Source organism: Scyliorhinus canicula, chromosome 11 (genome assembly GCF_902713615.1).
Source record: "Scyliorhinus canicula chromosome 11, sScyCan1.1, whole genome shotgun sequence".
Lineage (NCBI taxonomy): Eukaryota > Metazoa > Chordata > Chondrichthyes > Carcharhiniformes > Scyliorhinidae > Scyliorhinus > Scyliorhinus canicula.
Window position 1 is genome coordinate 142164201 of NC_052156.1, and position 13010 is coordinate 142177210.

The following is a 13010-nucleotide window of genomic DNA, read 5'->3' on the forward strand; positions in this document are numbered from 1 at the left end:
GCGAGAGCGAGAGCGAGAGAGTCTGGATGAGAGAGTCGGGAGGTGGCGATCCTGGTGGGGAAGAAGGTGACGTTTGAGGCGTTAAATGTGGTGGGCTCACAGTGGCGGGAGGTATGTGATGGTGAGTGGTAAACTGCAGGGGGAGAGGGTGGTGTTGGTGAATGTTTACGCCCCAAATTGGGACGATGCGGGGTTTATGCGGCGTATGTTGGGCCACATTCCGGACCTGGAGGTGGGGGGCCTGATCATGGGGGTGGGGGGGGAAACTTCAACACGTAACTGGATCCCCCATTGGATCGATCCAGATCCCCCATTGGATCGATCCAAGTCCCAGACGGGTAAGAGGCCGGCTGCGGCTAAGGTGTTGAGGAGATTTATGGACCAGATGGAGGGGGGGATCCCTGGAGGTTTGCGAGGCCAAGGGCCAGGGAGTACTCGTTTTTCTCCCACGTGCATAAGGCCTATTCGAGGATTGATTTTTTTGTCCTGAGCAGGGGGCTGGTTTCGAGGGTGGAGGATGTTGAATACTCTGCCATTTCAGATCATGCCCCGCACTGGGTGGACCTCGGGCTGGGGGAGGAGAGGGACCAACGTCCGCTCTGGCACTTGGAGGTGGGGCTGCTGGCAGATGAGGAGGTGGCCGAGAGGGTTCGTGGGTGTATCGGGAGGTACCTGGAGGCCAACGACAACGGGGAGGTCCGAGTGGGGATGGTCTGGGAGGCATTGAAGGCGGTGACTAGAGGGGAGTTGATTTCCATCCGAACCCATAGGGAGAGGGGGGAGCAGAGGGAGAGACTGATAGGGGAGATGGTGAGGGTGGATAGGAGATATGCAAAGACTCCGGAGGAGGAATTGCTGGGGGAGAGGCGTAGCCTTCAGGCCAGGTTCGACCTATTGACTACCAGAAAGGCGGAAGCTCAGTGGAGGAAAGCACAGGGGGCGGTGTATGAATATGGGGAGAAGGCGAGCAGGATGCTGGCACACCAGCTCCGAAAGCGGGAAGCGGCCAGGGAGATTGGGGGAGTGACGGATAGAGCTGGGAAGGTGGTGCGGAGGGGGGTAGATGTTAATGGGGTCTTCAGGGACTTCTATGGGGAACTGTACCGGTCTGAACCACCGGTGGAGGGGGGTGGAATGGGGTGCTTCTTGGACAAGCTGCGATTTCCGAGGGTGGAGGAGGGGCAGGTGGAAGGACTGGGGGCCCCGATCGAGCTGGAGGAGTTGGTTAAAGGGATAGGGAGCATGCATTCGGGGAAGGCGCCGGGGCCGGATGGGTTTCCGGCGGAATTTTATAAAAGGTATGTGGACCTGTTGGGCCCCCTGTTGGTCCGGACCTTTAACGAGGCAAGGGAGGGGGGGGCTTTGCCCCCAACTATGTCACGGGTGCTGATTTCCTTGATCCTGAAGCGGGACAAGGACCCTCTGCAGTGTGGGTCATATAGGCCGATCTCGCTGCTAAATGTAGACGCCAAGCTGCTGGCAAAGATCCTAGCCACAAGAATAGAGGATTGTGTGCGATGGGTCATTCATGAGGACCAGACAGGGTTTGTGAAGGGAAGGCAGTTGAATACAAACGTACGAAGGCTCCTCAACATTATTATGATGCCGGCTGTGGAAGGGGAGGCGGAGATAGTGGTGGCGGAGAAGGCCTTTGATAGGGTTGAGTGGGAGTATCTGTGGGAGGTGTTGGAGAGGTTTGGGTTTGGAGAGGGGTTTGTCCGTTGGGTGAGGTTGCTCTATGAGGCCCCGATGGCGAGTGTAGCTACGAATAGGAGAAGGTCGGAGTACTTTCGGCTGTACCGGGGAACGAGACAGGGGTGTCCCCGTTCCCCTTGCTCTTTGCGTTGGCAATTGAGCCCCTGGCCATGGCGTTGAGGGAGTCAGGGAACTGGAGGGGCCTGGTGCGGGGTGGGGAGGAGCATTGAGTGTCGTTGTATGCGGACGACCTGTTGCTGTATGTGGCGGGCCCGGTGGTGGGGGATGCCGGAGGTGATGAGGATTCTTAGTGAATTCGGGGGTTTCTCGGGGTATAAGTTGAACCTGGGCAAGAGTGAGTTGTTTGTGGTGCATCCGGGGGATCAAGAGGAGGGGATTGGTAGGCTCCCATTGAAGCAGGCAGGGAAGAGCTTCAGGTACCTAGGAGTCCAGGTGGCTGGGAGCTGGGGGGCCCTGCACAGGCTCAACCTCACAAGGTTGGTGGAGCAGATGGAGGAGGAGTTCAAAAGGTGGGATATGTTACCGCTGTCACTGGCGGGGAGGGTGCAGTCCGTTAAGATGACGGTGCTCCCACTTCCGGTTGTGGTGATGCGGAGCTAAGCCGCACGTTCGGCAGCTCCCGCTATCAAAGGACTTACGGGCCTGTTTCAGTGCCCCAAATGGCGCTGTTTCGACGATTCCCGGTGGGGGAAGGTGCTTGGAGGAACATTCCCCGGAATTTATGATGCGCACTCGGAGTGGGGCAAAGAAAAAGGCTGCAGCAGCTCCCCAGAAAAAGCGGGGGAAGGAGGACAAAATGGCGGCCAGCGGAGCACCCGAGAATTGGTGGCAGTGGGCGCAGGAGCAGCAAGCTACTCTTCTGCGCTGTTTTGCGGAGCTGAAGGCCGAGTTGCTGGACTCTCTGAATGCGACTACCCGCAAGCTGCTTGAGACCCAGACAGCCCAGGGGGCAGCCATTCAGGAGTTGCAGCAGCAGGCCGCTGATCGGGAGGAGGAGACCGTGGTCCTCGTGGGGAAGGTGGAGATGCATGAGGCACTTCACAAAAAGTGGCAAGACTGCTTGGAGGAGCTGGACTTTCGCAAGAGGCGGAAGAATTTGAGGATCCTGGGCCTTGCGGAGGGGCTGGAGGGGTCGGATCTACCGTCCTATGTTGCCACGATGCTGAATTCGTTGATGGGCCGGGGTCCTTCCATCTGCCCCTGGAGCTTGAGGGAGCCCACAGAGTGCTGGCCAGGAGGCCCAAGGCGAATGAACCTCCGCGGGCGGTGCTGGTGCCGTTCCATCAGTTCAGTGACCGGGAGTGTGTGCTGCGCTGGGCCAAGAAGGAGAGCAGCAGCAAGTGGGAGAACTCGGTAGTGCGAATCTACCAGGACTGGAGTGCGGAGGTGGCTAAGCGGCGACCCGGGTTTAACCGGACGAAGGCGGTGCTGCATAACAAGGTGGTTAAATTTGGAATGCTGCAGCCTGCGCGTCTGTGGGTAACATAGAAGGACCGGCTACTACTTCTGAGTCCCCGGAGGAGGCGTGGGCCTTTGTGCAGGCGGAGAAGCTGGACTCGAACTAGGGGTCTTGTGTACTACGATTGTTGCTGTTTTTGCTGTTGCTGTTTTTGTAATTTTGATATGTTTTTTCTATGCTGGTTCTTGCTCTGTTTCCGGGTGGTTCTGTTGGGTATGGTTCTGTGTTATGTGGGGGATGTTGGGTTTTTTTTTTTCTGTACGGGGCTGGGGGATGGGGTGGAGCTGGAATCTGGGAGCTGCGTCAGAAGGGTGGGGTGGGGCAGTATGAAAGCGCGGGCTTTCCTCTGGTTTCCCGTGCTGCGGTGCAGGAGGGGTGGAGCTGGCGGTGGGGGTGTGGCCTCTACTGGTTTTTTCCCGCGCTGGAGCGGTGCCAAGGAGGAGTGGCAGGAGGGGGGATGAACCCATGTCGGGAGGGATCGGGTTTTGGTGGGAGTCAGCTGACTCACGGAAGTACCATGGAGGGTACGTCGCGGCTAGGAGGGGTTCTAGCCTGGGGAGGGATACCGGGTTGGTGCTGGAATTGTCAGGGAGGAGCTGGTGTGGGCCGGGGTAGAGGAGAGGCGCTATCGTCACGGGGAACGGGTCGGGCAGGGTGTGCTGGCCTGGGGCGAGCAGTCGATGAGCTATGGCTAGTCGGCGGGGGAGGGGGGGCGGGGGTGCCCTCTGATCCGGCTGATCACCTGGGGGCTGAATGGGCCGGTTAAGCGGGCTAGGATATTTTCTCATTTGAAGGGGCTGAAGGCGGACGTGGCTATGCTCCAGCAGACCCACCTGAAGGTGGCAGACCAGGTTCGTCTGAGGAAGGGGTGGGTGGGGCAGGTTTTCCATTCAGGATTAGATGCGAAGAACGGTGGGGGGGGGGGGATTCTGGTGGGGAAGAGGGTGGTGTGGAGGCGTCTGAGGTGGTGGCGGACAAGAAGGGCAGGTTTGTTATGGTGAAGGGTAGGCTGCAGGGAGAGAAGTTGGTGCTGGTAAACGTGTATGCCCCGAACTGGGATGACGCTGGCTTTATGAGGCGTATGTTGGGCCGCATTCCGGACCTGGAGGCGGGGGGCCTGATCATGGGGGGGAGACTTTAACACGGTGCTGGATCCCCCACTAGACCGGTCCAGTTCAAGGACGGGTAGGAGGCCGGCGGCGGCCAAGGTGCTGAGGGGGTTTATGGACCAGATGGGAGGGGTGATCCCTGGAGGTTTGGGAGGCCGAGGGCGCGGTAGTATTCCTTTTTCTCCCATTTGCATAGGGTTTACTCCCGAATAGATTTTTTCGTCCTGAGCAGGGGATTGATCCCGAGGGTGGAGGATGCCGAGTATTCGGCCATAGCAATTTCAGACCATGCTCCGCACTGGGTCGATCTGGAGATGGGGGAGGTACGGGACCAGCGCCCGCTGTGGCGTCTGGACGTGGGGTTGCTGGCTGAGGTGTGTAGGAGGGTCCGGGGAAGTATTGAGGGGTACCTTGAGGCCAACGATACGGGGGAGGTCCGGGTGAGGATGGTTTGGGAGGCTCTGAAGGCAGTGATCCGGGGGGAGCTGATTCCATCCGGGTCCAGAGGGAGAGGAGGTAGAGGGAGAGACTGGTGGGGGAGCTCCTAGATGTGGATATGAGGTACGCGGAGGCCCCGGAGGAGGGATTGGGGGGGGGAGATGGAGAGCTTTATGAACAGGCTACGTTTCCCAAAGGTGCAGGAGGAGCTGGTGGAGGGGCTGGGGGCGCCGATTGAGTTGGAGGAGCTAGTCAGGGGGATTGGTCAAATGCAGTCAGGGAAGGCGCCGGGGCCGGATGGGTTCCCGGTGGAATTTTATAAAAAGTATGTGGACCTGGTGGGCCCCCTGTTGGTGCGGGCCTTCAATGAGGCATGGGAGGGGGGGTCTTTGCCCCCGACGATGTCACGGGCGCTGATTTCTTTGATCCTGAAGCGGGATAAGGACCCCCAGCAGTGTGGATCATACAGGCCAATCTCGCTCCTCAATGTGGATGCCAAGTTGCTGGCGAAGATCCTGGCCACCAGGATAGAGGACTGTGTGCCAGAGGTGATACACGAGGATCAGACAGGATTTGTCAAGGGAAGACAGCTTAACATGAATGTGCGGAGATTGTTAAATGTTATTATGATGCCGGCGGTTGAGGGGGAGGCGGAGACAGTGGTGGCTCGAGATGCAGAGAAGGCCTTTGATAGAATTGAGTGGGGGTACCTGTGGGAGGTGCTGGAGAGGTTTGGATTTGGGGAGGGGTTCATCAAATGGGTAAGGTTGCTTTATGAGGCCCCGCTGGCGAGTGTAACTACTAATGGAAGGAGGTCAGAGTACTTCAGGCTCTACTGTGGGACCAGGCAGGGGTGCCCCCTGTCCCCCTTGCTTTTTGCACTGGCAATTGAACCTCTGGCTATGGCGTTGAGGGAGTCAGGGAGATGGAGGGGTCTGGTGCGGGGTGGGGAGGAACATCGGGTATCGCTGTATGCGGACGACCTGCTGCTGTATGTGGCGGACCCAGTGGGGGGAATGCCGGGGGTGATGGAGCTGTTGGCTGAGTTTGGGGGCTTCTCGGGCTATAAGCTGAATCTGGGTAAGAGCGAGGTGTTTGTAGTGCACCCAGGTGATCAGGAGGAGGGAATTGGTAGGCTCCCGTTTAAGAAGGCAGTGAAGAGTTTTAGGTACCTGGGGGTGCAGGTGGCCAGGAGTTGGGGGACTCTCCATAAGCTTAATTTTACCAGGCTGGTGGAACAGATGGAGGAGGAATATAAAAGGTGGGACATGGTGCCGCTATCGTTGGCGGGTAGAGTGCAGTCCGTCAAAATGACAGTGCTCCCGAGGTTCTTGTTCCTTTTTCAGTGCCTGCCCATCCTTATCCCTAGGGCCTTTTTTAGGAGGGTGACTAGCAGCATCATGGGCTTTGTTTGGGCGCATGGGACCCCGATGGTGAAGAGGGTCTTCTTGGAGCAGGGCAGAGATGGTGGGGGGCTGGCGTTACCCAACCTCTCGGGGTATTATTGGGCGGCCAATGTGTCGATGGTGCGCAAGTGGGTAATGGAGGGGGAAGCATGGAAAAGGTTGGAGAGGGCGACCTGTGGAGGCACAAGCCTGGGGGCCCTGGTAACGGCGCCGTTGCCGCTCCCTCCTACGAGGTATACCACGAGTCCGGTGGTGGCGGCTACCCTCAAGATTTGGGGGCAGTGGAGGCGACATAGGGGGAAGTGGGGGGGGGGTTCCTGGGGTGGCACAGAGCGGGCATCAGAAAGCTGAGGGACCTGTTCATTGACGGGAGGTTTGCGAGCCTTGGAGAGTTGGAGGAGAAATTTGAGCTCCCCTCGGGGAACATGTTCAGGTACCTGCAGGTAAAGGCGTTTGCTAGGCGGCAGGTGGAGGGATTCCCTTTGCTGCCCGCGAGGGGGGTGAAGGATAGGGTGCTTTTGGGGGTCTGGGTCAGGGATGGGAAGATATCGGATATCTACAAGGTAATGCAGGAGGTAGAGGAGGCGTCAGTAGAGGAGCTAAAGGCTAAGTGGGAGGGGGAGCTGGGGGAGCAGATCGAGGATGGGACATGGGCGGATGCCCTGGAGAGGGTTAACTCTTCCTCCTCATGTGCGCGGCTTAGCCTCATCTAATTCAAGGTGCTGCACCGGGCTCATATGTCCGGGACTAGGATGAGTAGGTTCTTTGGGGGCGAAGACAGGTGTGTTAGGTGTTCGGGAGTCCAGCGAACCATGCCCATATGTTCTGGGCATGCCCGGCACTGGAGGAGTTCTGGAAGGGGGTGGCGAGGACAGTGTCGAGGGTGGTGGGATCCAGGGTCAAACCAGGTTGGGGACTCGCGATTTTTGGGGTTGCGGTGGAGCCGGGAGTGCAGGAGGCGAGAGAGGCCGGTGTTTTGGCCTTTGCGTCCCTAGTAGCCCGGCGGAGGATCTTGCTACAGTGGAAGGATGTGAGACCCCCAAGCGTGGAGACCTGCATTAATGACATGCCAGGTTTTATTAAGCTGGAGAAGGTCAAATTCGCCCTGAGGGGATCGGTACAAGGGTTCTTTAGGTGGTGGCAGCCTTTCCTCTACTTTCTGGCTCAGCGATAGGGAACTAGGTCAGCAGCAGCAGCGATAGGGAACTAGGTCAGCAGCAGCAGCAGCAGCAACCCGGGGGGGGGGGGGGGGGGGGGGGGGGGGGGGGGGGGGGGGGGGGGTCTCCTGGTCCATTGGAGGCCCCTGAGTTGGCAGTGATAATGCAGGCTATAAGTTAATATGGGAAGGAGCGAGATGTTTGTGATCCAGGCACGGGGACAAAGAAGGAGGCTGAAGGAGCTACCTTTCAAAGTGGTTGGGAGGAGTTTTAGGTATCTGGGGATTCAAGTGGCCAAGGATTGGGGCAGCTTCACAAGTTAAATTTGGACAAAGCATTGGATCAAATGAGAAGGGATTTCTGTGATGGGACATGCTCCCACTGACGCTGGCGGGGATGGTTCAGACGGTGGAGATGGCGGTCCTTCCGAGGCTGCTTTTCTTTTTTCAATGTCTCCCGATTTTTGTCCCAAAGGCTTTTTTCAGAAGCATGAACGTGGGGATATCAAGGTTTATCTGGGCGGGTAAAACCCCGAGAGTAAGGAGGGCACTCCTGGAACAGGCCCGCAGGGAAGGGGGATTGGCTCTCCCGAGCTTTATTAACTATTACTGGGCTGCCAACATATCGATGGTCAGGAAGTGGGTAGTGGGGGAGGGATCGGTCTGGGAGCGGATGGAGGCAGCATCTTGTAAAGGTATGAGTCTGGAATCTCTCCAAATGGAGAAAATAAAATTCGCCATCCGAGGGTCAGACGACGGCTTCCACAGAACGTGGGAGCCATTCATGCAATTGTTCCGGGACCTGTTTGTGGCCAACGTACAAGAGGAAGAATAGCCGGCTGGCCAAGAATCGTGAAAATGGACGGGAATGAGTCTGGAGGCTTTACTGATGGCGCCCCTGCCACTCTCGCCGGCTCGGTACTCGGCCAGCAGCAGCGATAGGGAACTAGGTCAGCAGCAGCAGCAGCAGCAACCCGGGGGGGGGGGGGGGGGGGGGGGGGGGGGGGGGATTGACTATGTTTATTTAATTTAATTTAATTTAATTAATTTTCAAGTTCTCTTGTTGTTTACCGGGTTGGGGGGGCTCGACATATGCGTTGCTACGGTCTTGGGGGTGTTATGCTTATTATGTTGTTTTATTGCTGTTTGTTACGGTTTGTTGTTATATATTTTGTAAAAAATCTTTCAATAAAAATTATTTTTTTTAAAAAGGTGACTGTGCTCCCGAGGTTTTTGTTCCTGTTCCAGTGCCTCCCCATCCTTCTCCTGAAGGCCTTTTTTAGGAGGGTCAACAGGAGTATTACGGGATTTGTGTGGGCACATGGGACTCCGAGGGTGAGAAGAGTGTTCATATGTTTTGGGCGTGCCCAGCGCTGGGGGAGTTTTTGAAGTGGGTAGCAAGGACGGTGTCGAGGGTGGTGGGATCCAGGGTCAAGCCAGGCTGGGGACTTGCAATTTTTGGGGTTGCAGTGGAGCCGGGAGTGCAGGAGGCGAAAGAGGCCGGTGTTCTGGCCTCTGCATCCCTAGTAGCCCGGCGGAGGATCTTGCTCCAATGGAAGGATGCGAGGCCCCCAAGCGGGGAGGCCTGGATCAATGATATGGTGGGGTTCATTAAATTGGAGAAGGTGCAATTTGCCCTGAGGGGATCAGTACAAGGGTTCTTTAGGCGGTGGCAGCCTTTTCTGGACTTCCTGGCGGAACGGTAGGGAAATAGGTCGGCAGCAGCAGCCCGGGGGGGGGGGGTTGGTGGGTTTGTGGGATGTGGCGGGTGTTATCTCTTTCCCTTTTGCTGTTTGGGTGTTTTTTTGTTTTTTCTTTTGTTTGCAGTTGCTTTTGAAGTTGGGTGGTGTTGTTCTTGGGCTTTTACCACGGTTGTTCTGTTAATATTGTTGTGATGTTTATATTTTGTAAAAATCTTAATAAAAATTATTTTTTAAAAAAAAGAGATGTTTATTCCATTGTAAGGGAGTCACAGCCAAAATTGAAGCACACATAAAGAATTGGAAAGTGAATCAATTATAGGATGTGATAATCAGAGATGAACACACACCTAACTATTTAATTGATCTGATTTTCAGATTCAAGATTGTTCCACTTCTGTCAACAGTGGAATTTTACTAAATAGGTCTTGCAAGTTTGAAATTCCTTTTAAAACATTACCACTGCTAGATCGTATTTTGTAGCATCATACAGAACTGGAGGGGGCCATTTGACCAAAGTTGCCTGTGCCATTCTTTGAAAGAGTTATCTAGTCACACCCTGCTCTTTCTCCATAATAGCTCTGCAATTTCCCCCCCAGTTATTTAAAAATTACTTCCACCAACCTTTCAGACAGTGTTTTCTAGATCATAGCTCATACCATAAAATAAAATCTTCAGCTTCCCTCGGTTGTGCAACTGCCGTGAGAGGATGAGGAGCATTATTGCTACTCACAGTTCATACACAGTCTATTTTATATATTGTGAAATATACACAATATACAAAATGTGTGTATTTCTACATATCGTCCTCTGCCTCATCCACCACCATGAAGCAGCAACTTAATTTACCCCATTTTAAGACTTTCGACTCCTCACAACTGTTCAGTGGAAAAAATATTTAAACCCAAAACAATTAACTAACCTTTTAACACCCAAACCAAGAAGCAGCTCAGTGCATTCCCCTCCATTCAGGAAAGTCTTGTCTTGCACCATTCACCCACCCTTCCTGCCATCAGTCTCATGTAGCACCAATCCCCGACTGTCATGAGAATGTCACTTTAAGAAATCTTTGTCGGCTAATGTTACTGCAGTGATGTCAAGAGTGTGGGTGGAGCTGAGCTCTGGCTCTTCTTTTTTGTTTCACTTTGAGAAAAGCTTGGGTGTATCTGTGTTTTTTTGGTTTTGTTTCAGTTTTGGAGCTGCAGCCAGCCAAAGAATGTGTAATGTTGTTCTCTCTGCCATGTAAATACTATCTCTTGATCATTTGGTGAATTCAGAGTGATAACTGTTCTCAGTAGTGAATTTAAACGTGATGTGCTTCTGTTAAAATGTTTTTTTAATGTCTTATGGATGTTAAAAGGAAAGTAATGATTACTTAGTGTTGCATTCTTTGGGGTTGTATTTGAAATGATGGTTGCTAAGATGTTCACTATATGTTTTAAAAAGGTTAACTTGAGTTCATAGAATAAACGTTGTTTTGTTTTTAAAAATACTTTTTGATTTCTGCTGTACCACACCTGTAGAGTGGGCCATGTGCACCCCATACCACAATCTAGTAAAAGTCGTGGGTACCACACCTGTAGAGTGGGCCATGTGCATCCCATACCACAATCTAGTAAAAGCCGTGGGTACCACACCTGTAGAGTGGGCCATGTGCACCCCATACCACAATCTAGTAAAAGTCGTGGGTCAGGTGAACTCCATGATACACTTTGGGGTTCTCTAAACCGTGGCCCATAACACTACCCAGAGTCAAAAATCTAGTCCAATATAACTCACCTCTTTCCCGTCCACCTCCTCCTTCCCCCTCCCTATCACCTCTCCCCCATCAAGTCAATGTGTCACCATGCCTTCTAACACTTAAGAGAAAACGGGTTGTAAAAAAAATTTACTTTGTGCATGCAACCAAACAGGATATTGATTATTATTACAGAATTCTGAAACTGATTAATCATTTATGTAATTAGCACTGCATGTTTTCCCTACCCAGTGGGTATATATCCAACAACATCCACTTTATAGTTCTCATTCAGGTTCATCCCAGCAGAAACACCGGTGCTGATAATTACCTAACAAAAAACACATGGTTAGAACTGATATTTTAATTGGAAAAGATATACAGTGGAATTCTCTGGCCTTTGAAATACATTTTCCCAGTCAGCAGCCCACCACCCCATGCCGCGAGTTTCCCATTGACAAGTAACAGGAGTTTAGAATCCCACCGCCAGCAAATGGCGCGTTGTCTCGAAACATGGGCGTGGCTGGGAACCGGAGAATCTAGCCCATAGTTTTTCTTTCATGGAGTAAAAGTGAAACCATCATCATGACAACAATAGGTTGCAGAAAAAGCTACCTATGCCAGAAAAATTATCAAATTTGGTTTGTTTCATTGATCTCCTGTGTCAAAGCCTTTTGTCTGGAATCTAACCACTGCTCTTACAGAATGAAAAGGTTGAGGTGGAGGGGCAGGTGAGGGTTGGGGAGAGCCAAAAGTTGTTGCCGGGCTTCTTTAATGCTCATTTAACCAGGAAGTTCAGAGGGCCATTATGTTTTAGCTGTGTATCACTTCCACTTTAGAGAGTTGCACTTTAGAGATTTTAGAGAATTATAGAATGATACAACCCATGTGGTCATTCAGCCTATTTTGCTTGTAATGGCTTTTTTGAAAGCGCTGTCCAATTTGTCCCTTTCCCCTGCAAGGATCTTTTCTTCACAAACGTACCAATTTTTTTCCTGGAAGTTTGATCAAATGAGTTGCCACCACCCCTTTAGGCAGTGCCTTTCCAATCAGCACAGCTTGCTGCCAAAAGTTCTCATCTGGGATTCTTTTGGCATTTTCCTGAATTTTTGAGCCCTTGAGCTATTGATTCTCCTGCCACTGCCAATAGTTGCTTCATTTATTCTATCAAAATTCTTCATCATTTTTGAACACACCAATTTAATCCCATTTACTTTTCTCTGCTTTCAAGAGAATAACCCCAACTTCTCCAGTATTTCTACATAACTTGGAAGTCCTGCATTACTGCACATAATCTAGTGTGACACTCCAGAGAAATACTCCTACACTGTCAAACATTTCATTTTTCAGCTGAGAAGTTAAAACAAGGCCCTATCTGTCCTCTCAGATTAACAGAAAAGATCACATGGCACTGTCATCTGTGATCACAGAGCAGAAGAGTTTTCCCCAGCACAACTAATATTTATGCTTCAATCAACATTGTTAAACAGATTATCTGCCCCTCATCACATGGCTGTTTGTGGGATCATGCTGTGGGCACATTGCTGTGTTTCCTACATTATAATAGTGTCTGAACTTCATAGAACTCTATTGGCTATAAAATGCATTGCGATATCCTGAATTAACAAAAGGTGATATATATAGGCAGGTCTTTCTTCTTTTGGTCAGGAATTTATAGGCAGGTGGGATAGAAGGAATACAGATAGACAAGCTAAAGTCCATTAAGAAGGCATATATATTCTCTAGTTTTCGCTAGCTAGTTAGAGTAAATTATATGCTCACACAGTCATATGCAAATAATGAGTCAAGATGTGAAACCTGATAATGATAAACTAATTTCTATATATTTAGCAGAGCTGCCAAAGCACGAGGCAGAAAATCAAATTCAGAAAAACAAAGGAAATTTCTACTTACCACGATAAGTTCCACAGGAATGGGAGCAGGAAGTTTAGCTTTGAATCGGTCATTCAATTTTTTTACCACCAACAGGATGACTATACAAATTGCCCCGACAATTACTGTTGTAACATTTGTATCTTTGATATTGAAACACACAGCAATAAAAGTCTGGAACACAAAATACAATTAGCTATCAGCCAAGCGCATGTGAAAAGCTACAATGCAATTTTAACAATTGGCAAGTCACTGATCTATCAGAGCCTCTTGGCTTTCAGAGAAAACGAAAACCCAGGAGGAATAAAATCCACCTTTGGCTTGGAGGAAGAACCAATTATTGGGGACTTGAAAAGCTACTCTGCGCGCAAGATTAAAAATAGCAAAATAACTGA

General features: G+C 51.8%; 1 protein-coding gene across 5 annotated transcripts in view; it reads right to left on the reverse strand.

The window, feature by feature from the left end:
• slc26a5 (solute carrier family 26 member 5) overlaps positions 1-13010 on the reverse strand; it is a 102319-nt gene that overhangs the window by 50875 nt on the left and 38434 nt on the right. For all 5 annotated transcript variants that reach the window (XR_005462312.1, XM_038811575.1, XM_038811572.1 and 2 more), the window contains 2 exons: positions 12637-12789; positions 10971-11053 (listed from right to left, as the gene is read on the reverse strand). Coding sequence is in view for 4 of the 5 variants with exons in the window: in XM_038811575.1 (XP_038667503.1) it covers positions 10971-11053; positions 12637-12789 (236 nt within the window). In the remaining variant the exon portion in view is untranslated. The remainder of the gene's footprint in view (positions 1-10970; positions 11054-12636; positions 12790-13010) is intronic.